Here is a 22,937-nt window from a genome sequence, read left to right as displayed (position 1 = left end):
CTGCTGGGCACAGACCACGGGACACAGATGCAACCAGGGCTGGCCTGAGCTCCCCTTGCCTCAGAATGGCTGCTAAAAATGCTCTTTTTTCCTCCTCCACACTGGGAAAGTGAAGAACATCAAGGCACAAGGAGCAAGGACAGGTGTGGAGATGGCCAACCTAAACAAAACAAAAGAGGCTGGAGGACAAAGATGTACCCAAGAGAACAAGAAATGCTGTTTAATGCCCCACAGGGGTATTTTTCCCTGCCTGCAGAGGTGACAAAGCTGTGCTGGTCCCTCTCACTCTCTGGAGAACAAGCCCTGACCCTAATGACAGTGGTTTAAATGTGCTTAGGATAAAATATGACACTGTTCAGGACAGATTTGAACCCATCTGAACAGTTCCTGGTGCTTTTCTTAACCAGGTCCCTTCATTGCCCCAGTGCCACTGACTCTTAGTGGGCACAACATCATTATGATAATAAAATAATTATATTATTATGGATGTTGTGCAATCTTTTTGATTTTTAAGTATGTTTTTTAAAAGTTTTTTTTTTAAATTTTCACAGCCTGGAATGATGATCCAAGCACTAAACTCCAGCCTGTGAGTCAGGAACTCTTTCAGGGGCTGCTTCAACCCCCAGCTCGTGCTGTGACACTATTTAATAGAGTCTTTTATTTATTTATATTTAGAACTATTTTTATATTTAACAGAAGCTGCTCCAGAGAGACTTTAAGGGTGGGTTTGGGTGGTTTAAGGACCATTAATGTTTTACCCTCCAGTTTGGGGCAGTTTGGGCTGTTCTCAGCCAGTTCCAGAGCTGGAAGGAAGCTGGGAACGATCTTTCCCTGGGGCTCTTCTCTCTCCTTTACATTTCCTTGGTTCAGCACCAGAGCTGCAGTGGGGCTGCTATTCCACAATCCCGTGTTCTCCAGGGAATTTGATGCCCCGAAGAAGCAGCACCAACCCCAAAGGCACCGAACACCCACGAGCAGGCAGCATTTGAGGGATGATCCCCCACACTGTGCCCTGGGAGCCCCGCAGGGATGTGCTGGCTTTGGGCTGGGGTGCAAAGCGCTTTTGGGGTATCCAGGGAAGGCTCCACCGTGATTTTGCACCCCAAACCCCTTTCCCAGGCTGCAGGGATGCACCTGCAGCCCGGCAGCCCCACGTTCCCCACCCACAACCGCCTGAAACAGGGTTGGGGAAAAACGTGTGCTCGCAGCTTTCCCTCCCTCCAAGCCATCCCAAAAGGCTGAAGAGCCGCAGGAACGAGCCACAAAATGAAGGGGAAAATAAAACTTTATTGTGCATGGAGCAAGGTCGAGATCGGCAGCCCCCGTGGTTGGTCCAGCACAGTCCCTCCGGTGGTCCCTCACTCCCTCCTCCCTCCCAAAAGCAGGGAGAGGGATTCTGCTGCCCGGTGCCCTTCCCAGAGCCCCAGCCGCGCTCCCTCTCCTCGGTTTGGCGGCCAGAGGGCATCAGTGGCGACCAGGGAATTCCTAAAAAGCGCCAACCCATCCCATTCCCATGGGATGCTGGGGATGAACCCCCCCCCGCCCCGTCTCTCCTCCCCCGGGCAAGGACCTGGAGGCAGCGCAGGGTGAATTTAAAGAGTTTATTCCCCCGCACGCACTCGGCGGCATCCCTTCGAGCCAGAACGGCAAAACCCAGTGTGTACAAAGTCACAGTCGCGGCTCGGAGAGCGCCGGGCAGCGCCCTCAGAGAAAACACAAAATAAAAACTCATTAAAAGCCATCGTTAAAAGTCAGTCATTAACAGCCCCGGCGCTATGTACAGCTAAGTGCCAGCTCGAGTATTCACAACACAGTAACGTACTGCAAGAAGTCGCTGAGGAGAAGTTCCCTTGAGAAACAACCTTCGCTCCGGCGGGGCCGGAGTCTGTCGCGTCCGTCTGTCCCGTCCGTGCGTCGCTCGGTGCTGCCGGCACGCGCGCGTCCGTCCGTCCGTGTGTCGCTCAGCGCCGCCGCCACGGGGACGCGTCCGTCTGTCCCGTCCGCGTCCGTGCGTCGCTCAGTACCGCCGGCACGCGTCCGTCTGTCCTTGCGTCGCTCGGTGCCGCCGGCACGCGTCCGTCCGTCTGTCCGCGCGTCGCTCAGTGCCGCTGGCACGTGTGCAGGCGGGAGGCGTCGGCGGGGCCGTGCTCTCGCTGCAGGCGGCACGCCAGCCCCTCGGCGCACTGGCAGCGCTGGAAGATCTCCAGGCCGTGCGAGCCTTTCCGCCGGTGCCGGGTGCACACCTGGCCCTCCCGCAGCACCGGCTTGCAGATCTTGGACCAGAAGTGGCGGGCGCAGCACAGCCCGGCCGCGCAGTCCGACGAGCGCAGGCAGAAGTCGCCCTCCTCTCCTGCGTGGGGACAGCGGGGGGATGCTCAGCCGGGCGGAGGGGGACAGCGCGGGGGCATCCCGAGGGGAGGGTGGGCATGCCGGGTTCGGCTTCTAGGGATAGTGGGGCTGGGGGCATCCCGGAGCGATCCCAAAGGGATAGCAGGGAAAGGGAGGCATCCCGGAGCGACCCCGTGGTGGAGCAGAAAGGGCGTCCTGGACTGATCCCGTGCGGGACACCGAGACAGAATGGGCACGGGGATAAAGGTGCAGGATGGGCATCCCGAGTGATCCCACGGGGATAGAGGCGCAGGATGGGCATCCCGAGTGATCCCACGGGGATAGAGGTGCAGGATGGGCATCCCGAGTGATCACACGGGGATAAAGGCACAGGATGGGCACCCCGAGTGATCCCATGGGGGACAGCAGGGAAAGATGGGCATCCCGGACAGATCTCGGGGCAAGGGGGCAGCCCGGATTAGTGCTCAGGGGACAGCAGGGAAGGATGGCAGCCTCAGGCGGGACAGCGGGGTGACAGCAGCCGGGACGCCTCACCTTTAGCAGTGGGGAGCCAGGCGGGAGCGGGCGTCCGTCGGGGCAGCGCCTCGGTGCCCGTCTCGTCCGGCTCGGCCGCTCCGTGCGGCGGCTCCAGGGGCGTGCAGAGCCCTGCGGGGACAGCGGGGCTGTCAGCCACGCGTGGCAGCCCGGCCCCTCCCCAGCCCCGGGTGTCCCCTGCCCTCACCGTTGCTGCAGGTCATGCCGGGGCAGCACATGGCATCGCGCAGGCAGCGCTTGCGGCGGCGCCGGCAGCCGAGGCACAGCGGGGCCCCCCCGCCACGGGCCGCGCCCCCGCAGAACTCCTCGGGGCCGCAGTCCTCGTCCTCGGCGCACGGGAAAGGCTGGGGACACAGAGGAGGCGGGGGGATCAGCGGGGCCGATGCTGCTGACACACATCCCCGAGTGTCCCCCCTCTCCATCCATCCCCCGTGTCACTCCCCGCCTGCACCCCCGTCCCCGGTGTCCCCTCCACCCCCGAGGTGTCCCCACTCCATCCAGTGCGTCTGTGTCCCCATCACCCGGTGCGTCCCTGTCCTCAGTCGCCGGTGTCCCCCTCTCCATCCCCGGAGTGTCCCTCCACGCCCTGGCAGCCCCTCCATCCATCCGAGCTGTGTCCCCCCTCTTCTATCCCTTCCACCCCCGGTGTCCCCTCCATCGCTTGCGTCCCCTACTCCATCTCCCGCTGTGGGTGTCCTCATCCCCGACGTCCCACCCTTCATCTCAAATGCGTCCCTCAACTCCATCCCCGACGGGTCCCCTCCATCCCCCGGTGTCTGTCCCCCTCCATCCCCGCTGTGCGTCCCCGTCTTCCCTCCCGGTGTCCCGCCGCTCCATCCCCGCTGTCCGTCCCCCTCCATCCATGCTCTCTCCTACCTGTCGGGTGGCGGCCGGCGGGGCCTTGTTGCTGCCGTCGAAAGGGGGTGCGGGGGCGGCGCTGGTCTCTGCCGCCCCGCCCGGGGGGGGTCCCTTGATGGCGTTGGAGCTGAGGGCACCCCCGGGAGCCGCCGCCCGCCCCGCCGGGGCCGCGCAGCTCAGCGCCGCCAGCAGCGCCACCAGCCCCCGCATCCTGGTGCCTCCCGTGCCCTCCCGTGCCCGCAGAGTCCCCGAGCAGCAGCACCGAGCCGCGAGCAGCGGCTCCTGCGCTCCTCCGCCGCCTTTATACCCCCGGGGCTGCCTCCTGCCCGCCCCCTCGGGGCGGGGGGCCCGCAGGCTGCGATTTCAAAGCCTTCCCGGGGGGGGCTGTGCCCATGAGCCCCCAAAACCGCCCCCACCCCGCCCCGAGGGCTCCCACATTGGTCGGGAGGGGGTTTCGCAAGGGCGAGGGCAGACCCCCTCCTCCCCAGCTTTCCCCCCCGGCATCCCCCGCCCCGGTTCCCGGCCAGATGCTCCGCACTCCCCGACGCCGCCGCTGTCTCCAGCCGGGCGCGCCCGACGGAGGGGACCGGGAAGAGGGACGGGGGGGACACTCCCCCTTGTGCGAGCCCCCATAGTGGGTGGGAGCCGCTGTGGGTGCAGAGAGCCCCCCCGCCCTCCCCCGGTGGCAGAGTCGGTCCTTTGGTCTCCTCGAAGTCTCCCCCCTCCCGCCGCCTCCCCCGCGTCCTTCCTGGCGCCAGCGCAGCCTCGCAGGAAAGGAGAGGGGCTGCTCCGCATCCCCCCGCGCCGGGCGGCGTGCGGGGACGCGGGGGGGGGACACACGGCGGGACTCTCGCTGTCCTCCCCCTACTCCTCTGACCCCAGCCGGGGCGGGGGACAGCGTCGGTGGGGGGGAGCTCCGGGCCCTTTGATGCGGGGAGATCAAAGGCGTCGCCCCCCCTCTCCTTTCCCAATTCCCCCCCCCCCAATTCCCTTTTTTCCCTCCTCATTCCCTCCATCCCAACCCCCCCCCCCCCCCAACAAGTCCCCCCGCCGGGGCAGAGCGGCCCCAGGGCGCCCCCTGGCGGTCCCGCCGCGACATCGCGCCCCCACTCCCCCTCCCCGCTCCGGTAATTAACTCTCGTTAATTAACCCCCGTTAATTCACCCGGCTTTTCCCGGCGGCGGGCCCGCGCTCCCGTTTATTTCTTTCCTCTGCTTGTTTAAACGAGAATACGAAGAGCCGGAGCAGCGCCCCCAAAATCCCCGGGGTGGGGGATCCCGGACGCCGCAATTCCTGCAATGAACGCCGCCCCCTCTCTCGGTATCGCTGTCCCGGTATCCACTATCAGCTGTCCCAGCCCCGAATGGCTCAAGCCGGGCTAATAATTGCCTGGGAAGGTTTCGGGAGCACGGCGGGCAGGTGCCGTCAGCGGCGGCTGAGTCACGGCCGGGCGACATCCCCGCACAGCCCGGCCACCCCTCCCGCCTTCCCCTATTTTTAGCCTGGAAAAACGAGCGCCACGCCTCGCCCCGAAATCTCGGTGTTCCCCCGGCAGTTTCAGGTGAGGGCCACGTCACCCTGGGGTTTTTATTGCATTATTAACTTCGACATGCGATTGCTGCATCCCGCAGCACGACTGGTGAGGATTGCCAGCTCCTCCTTGGGCTGCTGCCACATTTATTTCCCTCCTGAGAGGATGCTTTGTTGCTCCAAGGAGCTTTTGCTCACCTCTGTGTCATCATCCAATCATAGAATGATTTTTGAGTTGGAAGGGACATCAAAGCCCATCCAGTGCCACCCACTGCCATGGGCAGGGACACCTTCCACTGTCCCAGGCTGCTCCAAGCTCTGTCCAGCCTGGGACACTGCCAGGGATCCAGTCACAGCTTCTCTGGGCAACCAGTTCTGGGAGCAGAACCCCTGTAACCCCACATTTCACCAGCATCCACAAGATCTCTCCCAAACTCAGCTCCTGCTCTGGAAGAAACCCACTGACAGCAGTTCAAAAGTAATTATTTTTTATTTCAACTCTATAAAGTATACAACAGGCACTCGGCAATTACAGCTGCAGGGGGAGTACAGAGCGAAACAAAAGCCGTGGAAGTGTATGAAAAAAGAAAAAAAAACCAAAAACCCAAAGTTCCTCAGTCAACATCCAAAGAGTGCAAGCGGCCGATGACCGACATCGGCCTGACAAACAAAACCTCTGCCATGGAAGGAGGGAAAATCAGAGTATAAAACAAAGGGCTGGGGTAAAACAAGCATCGATGGGAACTCGGGGGGAGAGGCAACTCCAAATGGGAATTTCCCCTTTTTCTGAGAAAGCCCTAAAAGCGCCCAAGCCTCGGTGTCAGGGCCGGGGAGGCAGGAGGAGTTTGCAGGGCTCATCCCCGTGGAGGCAGGGAAAAGCACAGATCCTGTTTGGTTGAGGGGTGCAAAGGAGCCTCGTCCTTGCACTGGGGTTTCAGGTCAGGAAAACACCGGCAGGGTGGATTTTTCCCAGGTGGGAGATTCCCCAGGGATGGATGGGTGGGATCTGCAGAGCTTAGCAAAACAGGAATACCTGTCTACGGACTGCTAGGATGTCAGAGATTAATTTGACCCGCACATCACATTTATACATTTCACAGAAATGACTCTGTATCTCATTAACAGATACACAGCTCTGGTACATTGAACAGAAATCAGAGAACGACGTCATCATTTCTGGAATTCATCGAGATCAGATAATAAAGGCTTAGAAATCGGTAGCAGAAAGAACTGTAAAACGCAGCAAGCTAAGAAAGGACGACGGTTTGAGGTGTGTTTGTCTTCGTCATGCAGCATAACACCAAATTTGTCTCTTTTTTTTTCTTTTTTTTTTTCAATAAGATGCCATGGATTTAAGGCACTTGCAACAATGCCAGATAGCCAGTGACGTTCTAGAACTATGGGACGGGTGGGTGAACAGGACAGCTGACAGAAAGTTTAATCAATACTGACAAACATGACATTAATTCAAGTCTACCTCGACCTAAAAACGTTACATTACAAATAAGAAAATGAAGGAATAATGCCATGGAACTGGAAAAGAACAGAAAGTCCTGCGTGACCCACAAAACATCGACACGAAAATACCTATTTACAGAAATATCTGCTCGTGGTCCTGTTGTTGAAGAAGAGTTTGCTGTGGGCAATGCAGCTCCAGGAGGAGCCACAAAACCAACCAAAGCCCCCTCTGGAAACATGGGAGCCAATTCCCCCTTCCCTAAAAACGCTGTCGTCCCATAGATCAGGAAAGGAGACAAACAAATGAGGACAGGAGGTGGAAACACAGAGGCAATCCCTTGTTGTGGATATATAGAGATATATATAAAGCAACTTAAATATATTATTATAACTGAAGGCTTATCATATACATATGCAAAGTGTTAATGCTCAGGAGAGGCCATGGAAGTCAAGTGAGGTGTTTGATATCAAAATAAACTCAGATTCAGCACAGTGCACGCTGCAGGTGTCAATTCCCATGCCTGGCACAAGGAAAAAAAGGGACAGGAAAAGGAAACCCAACTGCTCAGCCCATTCCAGACCCTCCCTCCTGTCACCTTTTCGGGCTGATCCCCAAATCCTTGTGGTGCTTTGTCCTCCTTGCCTGCCAACTGCATCAGGGGTCACCATCCTGGGACAAACTCCTGCAGGAAGCTGTCCCCATGGAGGGAAAGTCCAGGGGGATGTGAGGGAAGCATTTGGCCTGTTTAAGATGCCTGGTGAATGTTTTAGCCCTCGTGCTCAGCCTTGGCTCTCAGTGCTGTCCATCCCTCGGAGAAAGGTGGAAAAGCCAGCAGGTGCTGCCTTTTCCCCGTGATTTTGAAGGCAAATTAAGTTTTAATGGTTAAAGAACAGCAGAAGTGACTGTGCCAGAGGTGTGGCCTCACTCTTTGGGAAACTGAGGGAATTCCAGAGCCACAGACTGCTCTCAAAGGTGTCACATGGCCCAGCTCATGTTGAACAGCAGACACGGTCCATGCTGTCAAAATACCCTTCTGATTACATCCTTTAATGAAAAACATGCAAAAGAGTTGGGACTTGGCATCAGGGAAGGGATTTCTTCCTGCTCAAACAGACCTTTTCCATGCAATATGTGGGAAAAGTCCTTGTCAGCAAGACTTGATCTTTCCACGGTCGGGTCTTGGCAGCTGAGATTAAAAGGAGGCAGCACCTGCTCACCCACGGCAGGGGCTGGAATGAGAGGACCTTTAAGGTCCCTTCCAACCCAAACCATTCCATCATTCCATGATTCTGTGATTTCTTTTGGGGCCAGGTCTCTCAGAGAGACCCAGGGCTGATGTTCCCTGTTGGATAATGGGATAAACTTTCAGTCCCGTGTGTATGCAACAAATGGGCACCCAGGATAGGATCCCTCTGCTGCATCCTATAAACCAGAAAAGGGAATTCAAGCCAAGGAAAAGTGAGGGAAAAGCATATCCTGATAATATTGTTTTCCCCAGTTCTTTTTTCCAAATGGATTTGGCCATCCCTGTGTTAAACACAGTCACGTGGACTTGGCAGGCTGGAGATCTCACAGGGATCTTCCAATACCCACTTCCCACTGAATTCCACTGACTTTCCTGTGGAGCTCCTTAGCCTGGAGAGGCATCAGGATGACTGGCAGTGTTCCATCAGAGCCAGGATTTCTATTTTAACAAGATTCTTTAAACATGGAAGAGATGCAGACATGGAGACATGGAAACGCCAGCAGGGAGAACGGAGCCTTTGCTACATATTCCTGACAGGATGGGTCAGGGACAGGTTTCTCCCCAGGTGAGGGATGGATGCAGCACCTCAAGAGGACACCACAAGTCTCATGTTTTTCCCTTTGAGCCCCAAGAGATCCAAATGATCCTTAATTCTCTACCTAATCAGAGTGGTGGGCTGCTGTTGCTTTGTTCAGGACTGTGAAATGGATCAATAGATGTGAAATGGATCAGCAGATGTACAATGGACCAGCAGATGTAGAACAGATCAGTGGATGTACCATGGATTCATCCCATGATTTCCTCTTTCCATGCATGTGTTGGTACCCAGGGAAAGGAGAACTGAAGACCAAAGGCGATGCTGCCACGTGAGGGAAGCGACCCAACCTCTGCCTCAACAGCATCTGCAGCAGTTGTGCTTTTGTTTGACCAGGCTGAGCCAAAATGTTTCCAAAACAAAGAGGAAAGGGAACATTCAGTCTCGTCAGGAATACTGCTAGGGAAGGAAAAGGACACATTCCCCACTGCTTTGACGGGAGTGCTTTGCCCGTGCTCCTGCTGGGCTCCAGCAGGGTGGGAATAGCCCAAATCCTGCACTGGAGTAGCTGCAGCACTTCATAAGTTACTACTGATCCTACAGAAAAAGCAGCTGGAATTAAGTGCCTCTTACTCTACGGATCTCTCACCCTGCTAATCAAGAGTGTGCCAGGAGCTCTGTGGCCACAGAAGAGGAGTTCTGTGCCGGAGCAAGGCTCTGTGTCAGGACCACCGTGCCCAAGCCAGGTCACGTTCCAACAGAAAACATGGAGAGCACTATTGTCACTAAGCAAGAAGTCCTAATGCCACTGGAGTTACTGGAGCAGCATCAATCAAGGCATCGTGGTGACCCCGAGCACGAATCCTCCCCGATTCCGGTCCTCCCGTTCCGCTGGCAGCCACGTCCCAGGAAAAGCTGTCCTCAGCAAGGCAGAAGCAGGTAAGAGAAATAACATTAAAAATCTATGTCCCATCCTGAGTTGTCGTCAGGGGGTGGCTCGTCACTGTCCTCTGGGAAGCTGTCGAAGTTGCTCGTGTCCGTGGGAGACGCGACCTGCGGGGGGAAGAGGGACAAGAAGGGGATGTTCATCCTAGGGCTGGCATTCCCTCCTCATCCCACAGCCATGGGCATCCCAGAGAATCCCCAGTGCTGCATGCACAGCTCTTTGCTGGGGGATTTCCCCCAGCTCCCCTCCTCTCCTGAGTTTTCCACAATGGGCTTGGGAAAAGAGCTCAGGATTTCCCATCCATGGCTCCAGGACGCTGAGCTGAGCCCTGCTGCCTTGAAGTTTCCTGACATTGCTCAGCCTCAGGATCCTTCCAGAGAAACCCATCTTCCCAGGATGAAGGCCAAGCCCATTTCTTTTTTGGAAATCATGACATTTGAAATCTACCCTGGCTATAGAATTTATGGTTTTCCTGCTTTGTGACAGCAAAGGAAACTTTCTTACAGTGAGGACTTGATAAAGTCAAGACAATAAAAAAAAAAATAAACAATTTAAGAGGAAACCAGCAACTCTCCAGCCCAAAACAATGACATTCTTACTAGAAATTTAATACTTTAGGTTTTACCCAGAGAAGGAAAACACTTGCTGCTGTTTTCAGTCATTTCTTTTGGGAAGAGCCTGAGCCAGGGGACAATTGACAGTCATTAAATCCCAGAATTCTGGAATGGTTTTGGGTAGGAAGGGACCTTAAAGTCCCATCCAGTCCCACCTGCCATGGCAGGGACATCTTCCACCATCCCAGGCTGCTCCCAGCCCTGTCCAGCCTGGCCTTGGGCACTGCCAGGGATCCAGGGGCAGCCACAGCTGCTCTGGACACCCTGTGCCAGGGCCTGCCCACCCTGCCAGGAATATTTATTTTCCCAGTATGGGTTGATCTCAGGGGTTGTCTCAACCCACTTGGCCTTGTTAACCCTCCTGAGATTCCCATTTGATGTTGGATGCTGCTGCAAGCCTTGGGAAAAGACAGGAGTTCCAACTCCAGCCCTACATTTAATGTGCTGCCCAACTGCATCAGCATTTTCCTGCTGCTGAACACATCTGGGGGAAAATCAGGATTATGGAGCTCATTTTGGAACAAAAACCCCACCCCACAAAATCTTAATTTCTTTCGGATTATCTGGATCTGTTGACTTTGCTGGGGCTCCTTCACCCTTTGCTTGCTCAGCTCATCTTTGGCAGAGTCCTGAGCTTTTAAGGAGAGCTAAAATCACAGATTCCAGCTGTGGTATCAAGGCTCAGCAGTGTCCTAGCAGCAGGTTGTAAATTGGGATCTTTCCAAAAATCCCATGAAATAAGAGCTCTTTGATTGCCTCACTGGCAGAGCCACGTAAGAAATGAGAGTTAAAGAGCTGGGAAAAGCCTTTTTTAAAAAAAGAAAAAGGAACTGATCTGTGTGTTTGGTCCTGCTGGCTCTTTCCCAGCTAACAAGGTGGATTGAGAGGAAAAATGGATGTCTGCTCCCAGAGCTGTATTTTGGGTCCCTTTTCAGAGTGGCAGTCAAGACTTTGCCAAAAAACCTTGTGGAAAACGGGCTGGAGTAGGATTGACAGCTCTGGGGTTGACAAAATTCACAGTTGGTGTTTGGAGAGGATCTCAGGAGTAGGTCTGGAGGAGCTGCTACTCCCAGGAGATCAAGGAAAGGATGAGCTGGGTTGAACCAGGATTAGGGCCAGCCTGGAGCTGTCCTGGAAGAGGGAAGGATGCTCCCATCTATTCCAGTCAGCCTTGCTGTGTGGGGTAAGAGCAGTATTAGAAATGCTCCAACTAAACTAAAAATCCACCAGAACCAGTTAGGAAGACATCCTGGGGTTTTTTCAGGCTACATGGACATCCTGCATCCCTAAAGCAGGAATTGCAGCTGGATGTGCAGGAGCAAACTTGACTTTATTGCCTGACTTGAAATGTGATCCTGCTGATGAATGAATAGGCATCAAAAATAGGCCAAGGCCAGGTTAGACAGGGCTTGGAGCAACCTGGGATAGGGAAGATGCCATGGAAGGTGATGGAACTGGATGAGTTCAAGGGTCCCTTCCAACCCAAACCATCCCAGAAAGAAAAAAAAAAAACCCAACCAAACCCAGCTTTGATCTCTGAAACATTTCTGAGTTGTTACGGGAGAGATTTGCCAAGTCCTGCTTTCCCCACTGACTCCAGCAGCTCCTGCATCCCACAGGACAAAAAGGGGGGGATGGGAAGCCCTCCTGCTCTTTCCCTGAGCAAACTTTGGGATGGCAGATTCAGCCTGCCCCTGCTGCAGGAGCTGCAGGACGGAGCAATGGGGTGCAATTAAACCCCCATTAATGGCATTCTCCCGGTGATCCCGAGGGATTAGGCTGGAACAAGGAGGGGAGGCTGCAGGACAGAAGGGGCCGAGGTAATTTCTGCCAGCTAATCCTGTTTGGTTTCCCTTTGCAGCGGGGCTTTGAGGGCAGGGAGCTCACAAAGACATCAAAGGAAGGGCTTTGCTGCAAAGGAAAACGAGCCGAGCTGTCCCCGCTCCCGGTTAAACATCAACAGCTTTTCATGTAGGACATGGATGCAGGGCAAAGAGGGGCACAGGCACAAAAGACAGCGCAGAAGGGAAGGTTAATGTGAAAGGAAAGGGAGATGGCATCCAAATCCCACTTGCCTTTGCAAAGGAAATGAGAATAAAGGAGAAGGGAAGAGGACGCAGCAGAGAGAAGGGGTGGAAGGGGCAGCTCTCCAAGGAAATGGGAAAAGGAGATGCAGAAATGAGTGGAGCAGGTGAGAGAAAGGAAAATGTGCTGGAGTGGGTGATCCTGTCTCAGTGCCCTGCTACAAAGGGGATTTCTCCATGGCTGTGCCCTCCTCACGCTGCCTCCCCAGGGAAGAGCCTGCCTGGAGAGCAAGCTGAGCTGGGAATGTGCCTGGAGTGACTTTTCCAAGTATCTCCAGAAGAAATAAAGCACATTATTCCCACTTAACCCAGTGTAGCACTGCCCAGAACTCACAGCATCACAGGAATCAGCCATGGAGGAGAAAATACCAATGGAAAACTTACACTTGGGATGATGGGAGGTGTCAGTGTCCCTTTCCGTAACCCTTCCCAGTTAAAGCCTTCAAACCACCTGAAAGGGAGGGAAGAATCCAGCAGTTAGACAGGTGTAGCACAAAAACAACAGGAGATTGCTTGAGCAACGGGTTTCATCTCCCACAGACTTTGCCTCCAAATCCCTTTGGAATTTTTCCTGTCATCTTTTTTGGGGGACCACGAAGGGAGAGTGCGCAGCGACCCCGTGGTGACACCGAACAAATGGAAATTGCCAGCGCTCAGCTGGGAACCATTCCTTGCTGCAGGTGTCCTGGAGGCTGCTCCTTCCCTGCCAGAGGGTGGATGCATCCCACAGGAGACCTTTTTTCCCTGTGGAATTGGTTAACTCCCAACTCCACGCTCAGTAATGTCCCACTCGTGGTTTTCCTCAGGTTTGTTCAAAGAGGGTGGATGAACCCTGAGACTTCCCACAAAAATATCCACACAATCCATTCCTGCTGCTTTGGGGATGGGAGATGAGATGATCCAGCACAGATGGATGAGAGAAATTCTTCCTGGAATGGTTCTCTCACCTGTTCTGATCCCAATAAAGTCCTAAGGCTTCATGTAACCCCTCCAATGAGACAAAAAGGGAAGATGAATTTACATTATGGATAGGAAGTGGCTTTTAGGGGAAAATTGAGGTGTTTGAAATGCCCCTTTCTGGGGTTGGAAAAGACACTTACTTGTGCTTTTGGATATCTTTCACTCCGTTTTTCAAGTTCCCTAATCTTTCTGATGGATTGTCCCTGTAAAATGAAGAACAGATCCTAAATCCCCTCTGCCCAGCTCATTTCTTTGCAAACAGCATCAAGGCTTTTTGTTTTATTCTTGCATCCGCTTACCTGCATAGTTTTTTAATTAAGTTAGCAGCATTTTTGGCAATCTTCTTTGGAAATTCAATCATGTCTATTCCCCTTAATATGATGTTATAGGTCTTCATGGGGTCTGGGCCTGAGAAAGGGGGACTTCAGAGGGCACAGGGAAGGAAAAAAAAGAAGATTAAAAACTTGTCTTTCATAAGAATTTGTCTTTAAAGCAGTTTTGAAGTCTGACAAAATATACCCAGATGAGAAAAGGCAGATGCCAACCAGGAATGCTTTGCTTGCCATAATCCTCACCATTTCTCAAGGAGCTCTGGAATTCAGGGATGTTGGCTGCAGGGAAGTACCAAAAAGAAGTTTTCCATGCTAAACCTCTTCTTCCCATGGCAGCTGCATCCCAACAGCCCGAGGCAGGAGGCTCTGAGCATCATTCCCTGGCTTATCTTTGTGTGGTGGGACCTGCTTCCAGGGGGGATTAATTGGCTTTCCAGGGAGGAGGGGCTGTGTGTGAAGGATGGAGGGGCTGGATCTCCTGGGGCTGAGTGCTGGGGGATGAGGTGAGGGAAGCCAAGAGCAGCAGGGATATCCCAAATGAAATATGGGAAGGGATGGATGGTGCCCAATCTGCCTCCTCCTTTCCAGCAGTGAGGAACCTCCCCAGCTGAGTGCAAACCCTTCCCCTTTTCCCACCATTTCCAAACCCTTCAGGGCCAAACCCTTCCCCTTTTCTCATCATTTCCAAACCCTTCACGGACAAACCCTTCCTCTTTTTCCATGATTTCCAAACCCTTCAGGACCAAACCCTTCCCATTTTCCCACCATTTCCAGCCCACTCAGGGCCAAACCCTTCCCCTTTTCCCACCATTTCCAGACCATTCAGGGCCAAACCCTTCCTCCTTTCCCATCATGTTCAGCCCACTCAGAGCCAAAAAAAGATTATTTGAGTGGAAAACCCACCATGAGTCCCCTGGCCCAGCCCTGCCCCTGGCCTGGCCTCGTCGGGGTGAGAAGGGCAGAAATGTTGGGATGAATTTCAATGCCCATACCTGCCAGTCAGGAGCTCATACATCAGGATTCCCAGGGACCAGTAGTCTGCTGAAATGTCATGACCTTTGTTCAGGATGATCTCGGGGGCTACGTACTCCGGGGTGCCACAAAAAGTCCATGTTTTCTTTCCAAATCCTATTTTCTTTGCAAAGCCAAAATCGACCTGGGGGAAGGGGCAGGAGAGAGTCAGGGCAGGGCATCAGAGGGAATGTCAGCCCTGGGCTCTGCTCCTCTTGAAGTGAAGCAAGGCAGAAAGGAGGATTCCTGATGAGAATTTTCTCCCAATTAAAGCACCGAGGGTCGTTCCAGGACCAGGGAACCACAGTGACCTTTTTGCTGATTTATCCTTGGGAAAATTCCCACGAGGGAAGCAAAAAAGGGTTTCTGGGGGGGTTGGAATTGATGTCACTCACAGCTCGGATTGATTTGTTTTGGTTTTTTTCTTTTAAATTGAAATTAACATGGGCAAGGAATGGTTTTAAGCTGTGAGAGGGCAGGGCTGGATGGGATATTGGGAATTAGGAATTGTTCCCTGGCAGGGTGGGCAGGCCCTGGCACAGGGTGCCCAGAGCAGCTGTGGCTGCCCCTGGATCCCTGGAAATGTCCAAGGCCAGGCTGGACATTTGGAGCAGCCTGAGATAGTGGAAGGTATCCCTGCCCATGGCAGGGGTGAAATTTTGGAGCTTTAAAGTCCACTCCAACCCAAATCAGCCTGGGATTTTGGGATTTTAAGAGAAGATGGAAAGAAAAATAATGGAGTAAAAGTGAAGTCTACAAGACACAGTGTAGGCTGAATTTTGAAGGAGAATCCTTCCAAATTAATTCCAAGTGGGCAGCAGGGTGGAACCTGTCCATGGCATGATATTGTTGGGGTTTTTTTTTGGAACAGGATGGGTTTTAAGGTCCCTTCCCATCCAAACCATTCCAGGATTCTGTGATTTAGGCACCTGCTGCCAAGTCTGGTTTCCTCTCCCACCATCAGGAGTGAAGCAGTACCAGTGCCCTCCCAGTTTGGCTGCTGGGACATGCTGGGCTCACCACTCCTGTGGCCCTACAGCAGTGTCCCCACAGCAGTGGCAAGCATGGAAAATCCCATTATCCTGGGAAGTGGAGTCCTCTGGGGCTGGTCAGGGACCCAAATGATCACAGGGCTCTGGGACACTCAGGGACATGCCTGAGGAGCTGGGGGCTGCTGAGGGACCAGCACAGCATTCCAGGAGCATGGACCTGAACCCCAAGCCAGAATCACAGAATTCACTGGGTTGGGAGAGACCTCCAAGATCATCGAGTCCAACCCAGCCCCAACACCTCAGCTAAACCCTGGCACCCAGTGCCACATCCAGGCTTTGTTAAACACATCCAGGGATGGTGACTCCACCACCTCCCTGGGCAGAACATTCCAGAACTTATCACCCTGTCTGTAAAAAACCTTTTCCTGACATCCAACCCATATTTCCCTTGGTGCAGCTTGAGACTGTGACCTCACAGTCAGCGTTTCTCAGCTCAGCCATGCCCTGAGCCCTGCTGGAAGCCAGGAGAACATCCCAGATGATGATGATGATGATGGCACCACCTTGCCCTGAGCTCCTCTCAGCATCCCCTGATGGACCCTGTGGGGGGACTTTGCTCCTCACCCTTTCTGGTCAAAGCTGGGGGGATTTTTTTGGGCACTCACCAGCTTGGCATAACCTCGGTGATCCAGGATGAGGTTCTCTGGCTTGAGGTCCCTATAAATGATCCCTTTGGAATGCAAGTAGGCAAAGGCTTCCACCACGCACGCCGTGTAGAACCTGGTGGTGGAATCCTCGAATGAACCCCTGTGGGAAGGAAGGAGGGAGGGAAAAGGGGATAAAACCTTTGGATGAATCCTTGGGAAGTGGTTTCCTTCCCCATGGAATTCATTCTGCTCTTAAAACTTTTATCACTGCAGGAAAATCACTTTTTAACACCTGGAAAGTTCCTGGTGCTAAATTCCCTTTTATATCTCTCTATATAAAATATATCTCACTTTTATCTCTCTCTCTCTATATCTATATATTAATTTAATATCTCTATATATAAAATGTATCTTTTAGATCTCTCTCTCTCTATATTCACTTTTATATCTCTATATCTCTAGTTAAATTTCCATTTTTGAAGAAGCCTCTTTGCCTCTTATACCTGAAACTATTTTAAGGTTTATGCTATAATTTAGAAATAAAACTTTGAAACCCTTGTCCTCTAAGCAAAAAGGTATTTTTTTTTGTAATTACAACTTTGGGTTTTGAGTGCTAAAACTCCCTTGAGGAGCACAGAGAAGTTCTGTATTAATGTTTCTAGTTGAGACAAAAGGCAGAAAAATCACAGCTGCTGGGACTTGAGAGTTAATGCAAATTCCAAACTGCACCTTTGGCTCCTTGTTTCTGAAGTTTTCCAAAAAAAAACCCACATCCCCCTGCCTGTTGGGGGCTGGCTGAGACCAGGAGAGTGTCTAAGCTAGATGGCAGCAGAACCTCAGTTTAAATCCGAGAATTAAAGATGGAATTATCAGGCTCTGACAAAAAAAATCAGGAAAAATCCCAGCCAGCACCTTCTAACTTTGCTCCAGCTCCCCTTTCAGTGAGAAAAAGGCTGTTGGGAAAAGGAAGGACTACAGAAAAAATATGTTCTGGGAAATGAAAAGACAATTTAATCTTTCTGATCGATCTTTCCAAATCCAATGGAATTCTGCTCCAGTGATGAGGCTATTCCAGAGTTACAATTCCCTGCAGCTTTTCCTGCTCTGTGGGCACATATTCCACATGCACCCAGCAACCCCAAACACTCCAAGGTGGCCCCTCCCAAGGCAGGGACTGTGGGGTTTGGGGCATGCATGTTTTCCTAACTCATTTTTTCCATGTCACTGCTGCATCCTGATGGCCCAGTGCTCCTGGCAGGGTGTGGATTCTGATTCCCACTTGAATCAGCAGCCCTGGTGCAGTATGGAATTTCTGGGCCAACAGACACTGCACAGTTCTCAATTTCCTCCTGCTCATCGCCCTCAGTCCTGGCTGGGCCATAAACCCCAGGAAATATTTATGGATATTATTTAGCAGTGTCCATGTGGCAGAGCTGAGAGTTGGGACTGACACTCACAGAGGGCGGGCTGCAGACACAGGGGTGGGAAAATGTGATTTAAAAATGAGATGGGAAATTGTGATTTAAAAACTGGGACATCAAAAGGACCTGGAGCTGCTGGAGCAAATCCAGAGGAGGCCACGGAGCTGCTCCAGGCTGGGAGAGCTGGGGGTGCTCACCTGGAGAGGAGAAGGCTCCAGGAGAGCTCAGAGCCCCTTCCAGGCTGGACAGGGCTTGGAGCAGCCTGGGACAGTGGGAGGTGTCCCTGCCATGGCAGGGGTGGCACTGGATGGGCTTTGAGACCCTTCCAAGCCCTCCAGCTGGAATTGTGACATGTAAAACATCTCCCAGTGCAGGACAAGTGCCAGCTCACCTGTCCCTGAGAATTGTCCAGAGCTCTCCCCCCAGGCAGGCCTCCATCAGCATGTACAGGTATTTGCTGTCCTTGAACGTCCTGTAGAGCCTGAGGGGGGCAAGCAGAAAATCACAAATAAATCCATTGTCTGAGCACAGAGCTTAAAGGAGCTGAAATGCTCTTCCTCTTCCTCCCAGGAAGGAATGTGGAGGAAAAACTGTCCCAAGGGATGGGCCAGGCTCTGTGAACCCACCCTCTAGTTCTGAACTGTGCTCTAAAACCCATGCTCTGTGCTCAACAGGATTTCCTAATGATATCACATTAATTGGATTTATGGATGTGTTCAATAATATTGAATAACTATGGTGGAAAAAACCCAGAGATTCTTTTTTGTACTTGATTTTAATGTTCAGCTGCTTTTGTACTTCCTCTTCCACGTGCGGCTTTATCCACCCAGGATTCCGGCAGGGTGTGGATACAGGGAAGGTTTCCTTGCACATAGTTTGGATAGTAATTTTAATTTTTGTAATTAATTAAGTTATTAATTCTTGAAATTAATTTGTAATTTTTGGATAATAATTTAAACCATTTCTGCAGCAGAAATGAATGCTGAGGGTGACTCTTGGTGGAATTCCTGCATTCCTGGCAGTTAAAAATTTAGGAATTAAAAATTCCAGGAGTTAGAAATTCAAGAGCTGTTACCACATGATGGAAATGAAACCAGGTGAGTTTTGCAGATTCCAGCTCTTCCCTGCTAATCCCAGTTATTATTTTGACAGAGCTGTGGGATGGATCAGCAGGAAAACACTGCAGGATTTGGTTCCTTTGGAAGACATCCATTTCTATTTATATAAAACCAATAGTCAGTTACAACTGGCCATTAAAGGATGCTAAAATTGCTTGTTTTAATAAAAATCCCCCCACTTATTTATTGCCACTTGGACAAAATATCATTTATCTTAATACACATTTAATCAATATTAAAGTTTACAGAAAACTTCAAGAATCCAAAATGCAATTTCATGTTTTTAATTGCTTGGTAATTTAAATTACCAAGTACTGAAATACTTTCCCTAATTAAGGCAGCCCTGCTGAAAATTTTATGGGCATTAAATCTGGCCTAAAATGCACAGATTAAAAAAAAATCAAATATTATTTATCAGCTATCATGGAAGCATAAAGTTTAGACACATGAAAGGACGTTATTTCCTAAGTTTAAATGACAAAATATTTGAATAACTTCTTTATTTATTTCTTTGTTCCTTGAAATATTTGCACTTGTTTGGCCCCTGATCCAAGCCAGAGCATTTTGTTCTGTTTGAGTTTCAGTTTATATAAAAGCCAATTTTATTTAGTACCACTTGCCCTCTCCTGCTCCTTTTGCCTGGTTTAATTCATTTTAATAACCAAACCAAATTACTTCTCAAAGACTTTTTAACAAACACAATGAATTGAGAAAACAACCAAGCTCTTCAGGAATTTTGCCTTTACCATTCTAACATCCCAGAAGCTGTGTCCTTGCTCCAAGATTATTTTAAACCAACCTTTCATCTATCAGCTCAAAACTGAATCAATCTACTGAAATATTCTAATTTCTGCCCATTGCACCCCCCAAAAAAATTATCCCAGCTGGTCCAAGAAATGGAATAAACAAGTTATTGATTAAACAATAAAATAAGTTGAATAATTTTAGGATAGATACTATAGGAAAACTTCAAATCCCTGTGGATGGGCAAGAGAAGAAGAGGGGGAAAAGCAGAAATCAAATTTGATAAATCAAATATTTTCTAGCAATAGCAAAAGGTTGGACTTTGTGACTTGGCAAGTCCCTTCCCAGAGCAGGGTTTCCATGGGATATTGACTCTAACTCAGGGATTAGAGTTAATTAGAGATTCCCACCCTGCAAAAGGTGGGAAACACTGCAGGGTATGGAAGGAGAAGATGCTCAGGTAAAACATCCTTGCTCTGCTTCCCTGCTGAAGGATGAAGAGTGGGGATTTCATTTACCAGCCATGAATATCACTGGCTCCATTAAGAAATGTTTTGGAGGCTCAGGTTCTATTTAGGAGTGGGTATTTCTGGGAATGGTGGCTTGGCTGGCCCTGCACTTCCCCTCTCATCCCAAAACAGCTCAGCCTTCCAAAAATCCAGCAGCTGGAATGGCCCAGAGGGAATATTTGGCTCCAGCCTGGGTTACAAGGAATCTGGATCCAAGAGCACATCCTGAAGGGAATGGCAGCCGGGCAGTGTCGGGCTCCAGCTGTCACCCATGAATCACAGCAGAAGCCATGGGCTCCAGGGGAATCCCAGGGATGAGCCTGGGAAGGAAACACCCCCCCAGTGCCCCAGCCTGGCCACGTGCTTCCCTCTGGATTCATCCCAGGGGTTTGGTTTCCCCCAGGGTTTGTTTGAATCTCCTGAGCAATTTCTGGGAGCAGGGCTGATCTCCTAAGGCAGAGAAGTTTTGCAGGTATCTCTAGGGGTGGGATGAGACAGGCTTGGCTTGGATGCCCTTCAAGGTGGCTCTAGGGATCCTCAGCACCCACTGCTCCATCCTGACCTAGAGCATTGAAAGAACTCCCTCTCTGTCCTCACAGTCCTTGAAAAGCCAGGGAAATTCTCAGAATTCACAGAATCCCTGGGTTGGGTTGGAAGAGACCTCCAAGATCATCAAATCCAACCCAGCCCCAACACCTGAACTAAACCCTGGCACCCAGTGCCACATCCAGTCTGTTTTAAACACACCCAGGGATGGTGACTCTACCACCTCCCTGGGCAGAACATTCCAGAACTTTATCACCCTTTCTGTGAAAAACTTTTTCCTGATATCCAATCTATATTTCCCTTGGCACAGCTTGAGACTGAATGTTGTTATTAGGGTGGAAACAACCAAAAAGGCCCCTTTTATTCCCTGGAGACGTGCTTAGGTTTGGGGCAGGGAGATGGTTTTAATGTGCTTGCCCGTGAGGAGTCCGGGGATGCTGAACTTGAGTTGTCAAATATTCCCTAAAGAGGAATGCTGGACTCAGCTGCTCATTGTCATGGCACTGTGCCATTTCAGAGGATCAAGCCCTGCCTTCCAGCTTCCCTTAGTGGGACGGAAAACTCAGAAATTGGGAAGGAAAAGGAAAAGAAACTTTGAGCAGGGACAAAGCCAAGTCATGATAAATACATATAATACATATATATATATATGTGTGTGTGTGTGTGTTTATTTATTTATTTATTTATATGTATGTGTAAATTCTTGATGGTGAGTCCAGTGCCTTGTCACTGTCACATTTTCTGAAAAATCCCTTCGCCAGGATTCCTTCTCCTGGGAAGATGAGAAGCCTCAGAGAAAAAGGAAAACAAATTCTTATTTCATTGGCTTCTCCTGTGTTGTGCTCACATGTGGAATGTGTTTGGAGATTGTTTATCCAACAGGTGATTGTTTCATTCATGGGAATTGTTTTGACTTATTGGCCAATCACAGTCAAGCTGTGTCGAGGCTCTGGAAAGAGTCATGAGTTTTCATTATTATCTTTTTAGCCTTCTGTAAGTATCCTTTCTGTATTCTTTAGTATAGTTTAGAATAGTATTATTTAATATAATATATTAAAATAATAAATCAGCCTTCTGAGAACATGGAGTCAGGTTCACTCATCTCTCACCTCATCCTGGGGACCCCTGCAAATACCACAATGCCTAAAGGAGCTCCAAGAGAGCTGGAGAGGCACTTGGGACTGGGGACACAGGGAATGGCTTCCCAGTGCCAGAGGGCAGGGCTGGATGGGATATTGGGAATGAGGAATTGTTCCCTGGCAGGGTGGGCAGGCCCTGGAGCAGCTGTGGCTGCCCCTGGATCCCTGGCAGTGCCCAAGGCCAGGCTGGACTTTGGGGCTTGGAGCAGCCTGGGACAGTGGAAGGTGTCCCTGCCCATGGAAGGGGTGACACTGGATGGGCTTTGAGGTCCCTCCCCACCCAAACCACCCTGGGATTCCACATGGATCGCCTGGCAGCTCCAGTGAGCTCTGCCCAGCACCTTCCTCCTGCTGCACAGCTCCATTCCCTCCCAGGCTTTTCCCTGCCCTGGCTGATCCCGTGGGGCTCCCTGGCCCGCTGAGAGCCCGGGGCAGGGGCAGGTACCTGACGATGAAGTCGGAGTGGGCGCTCTGCATGATCTGCTTCTCGGAGCGGATGTGCTCCTGCTGCCGCGTGTCCACGATGTGCCGCTTCTTCAGGATCTTCATGGCAAACGTCTTGGCCTCCTCGCTCTTCAGCTGCACCTGGCAGGACAGACCGAGGTCACACACGGGTCACAGCCCGCCTGGAGTCCCACCTGCCTGCCAGCAATCCCACCTGCCTGCCAGCAATCCCACCTGCCTGCCAGTAATCCCGCCTGCCTGCCAGCAATCCCACCTGCCGGCCTCCCAGGAGCTCCTCCCGCCGCTCCAGTCACGATCCAGGTTTGTAACTGCTTGGCTTACTGCTGAAAAAGCTGTTCCTAAACATCAGGATTTTTAGGGGAAAGCTAAATGTGGGTGTTGCTCTGGGGTCTGTGCAAACCCAGGGCACAGGGAGTATTTCTCTGTCTGCTCTGGGGTGCCCTGAGCCCCAGGGGAGCACTGACTCTGACCCTCACTCATGGAGAAAGTTTCCTAAACTCCAGAATAGACTGGAACCCACAAAAGTGTGCAATAGATTATAGAGAGCAGTGTGGGTGTATCCCTTGGTGAGAAATTTAGGGTTTGGGATTTTCAGTGTGTTGTGGAAGGAAGCAGGATGGAGGGCACAGGGTGTCCTCCTGGGCTTCTTCCTCATGCTGCTTCTTCCTCCTTCTCCATGGGTTTGGGTGGCATTTTGTAATTGGGCAGAAAAGTCCCCATTGCAGCTCTGTGGGATCATTATTGGGTTAAAAGGGAAATAATCCAGGTGTCAGTTCTTAATTGGATAGTTTAGTCTTAAAAGACCTTGTACCAAGAGATTGTTGGCCTTGCTGCCAAACTCATGGTTGTGAGACTGTTTTACTGATAAGAAATAATAAACACCTGAGTCCAAACATGA

The 22,937-nt window shown here is 51.6% G+C and overlaps 2 protein-coding genes across 3 annotated transcripts in view; both read right to left on the bottom strand.

The window, feature by feature from the left end:
* Positions 1-2,099: 2,099 nt before the first annotated feature.
* DKK1 (dickkopf WNT signaling pathway inhibitor 1) lies at positions 2,100-3,951 on the bottom strand (the record flags this gene model as incomplete). The annotated part of the gene is made up of 4 exons (XM_084210660.1): positions 2,100-2,350; positions 2,884-2,994; positions 3,071-3,227; positions 3,760-3,951. 4 exons carry the CDS (start codon positions 3,949-3,951, stop codon positions 2,100-2,102), a joined length of 711 nt encoding a protein of 236 aa, XP_084066786.1.
* A 1,755-nt stretch (positions 3,952-5,706) lies between these two features.
* The window catches only part of PRKG1 (protein kinase cGMP-dependent 1), a gene marked incomplete at its 5' end in the record, with an annotated part of 340,143 nt that continues 322,912 nt past the window's right edge, over positions 5,707-22,937 (bottom strand). For both annotated transcript variants that reach the window (XM_084210094.1, XM_084210093.1), the window contains 8 exons: positions 5,707-9,564; positions 12,540-12,606; positions 13,256-13,318; positions 13,415-13,537; positions 14,440-14,603; positions 16,116-16,257; positions 17,910-17,999; positions 22,020-22,159. In XM_084210094.1, coding sequence (XP_084066220.1) covers positions 9,466-9,564; positions 12,540-12,606; positions 13,256-13,318; positions 13,415-13,537; positions 14,440-14,603; positions 16,116-16,257; positions 17,910-17,999; positions 22,020-22,159 — 888 coding nt within the window. In that variant the 3' untranslated portion in view covers positions 5,707-9,465. The remainder of the gene's footprint in view (positions 9,565-12,539; positions 12,607-13,255; positions 13,319-13,414; positions 13,538-14,439; positions 14,604-16,115; positions 16,258-17,909; positions 18,000-22,019; positions 22,160-22,937) is intronic.

The sequence above is a fragment of the Fringilla coelebs genome, assembly GCF_963513975.1.
Source record: "Fringilla coelebs genome assembly, chromosome: 8".
In the NCBI taxonomy this organism is placed as follows: Eukaryota; Metazoa; Chordata; class Aves; order Passeriformes; family Fringillidae; genus Fringilla; species Fringilla coelebs.
This window is presented reverse-complemented; position numbering and strand designations above follow the sequence as displayed.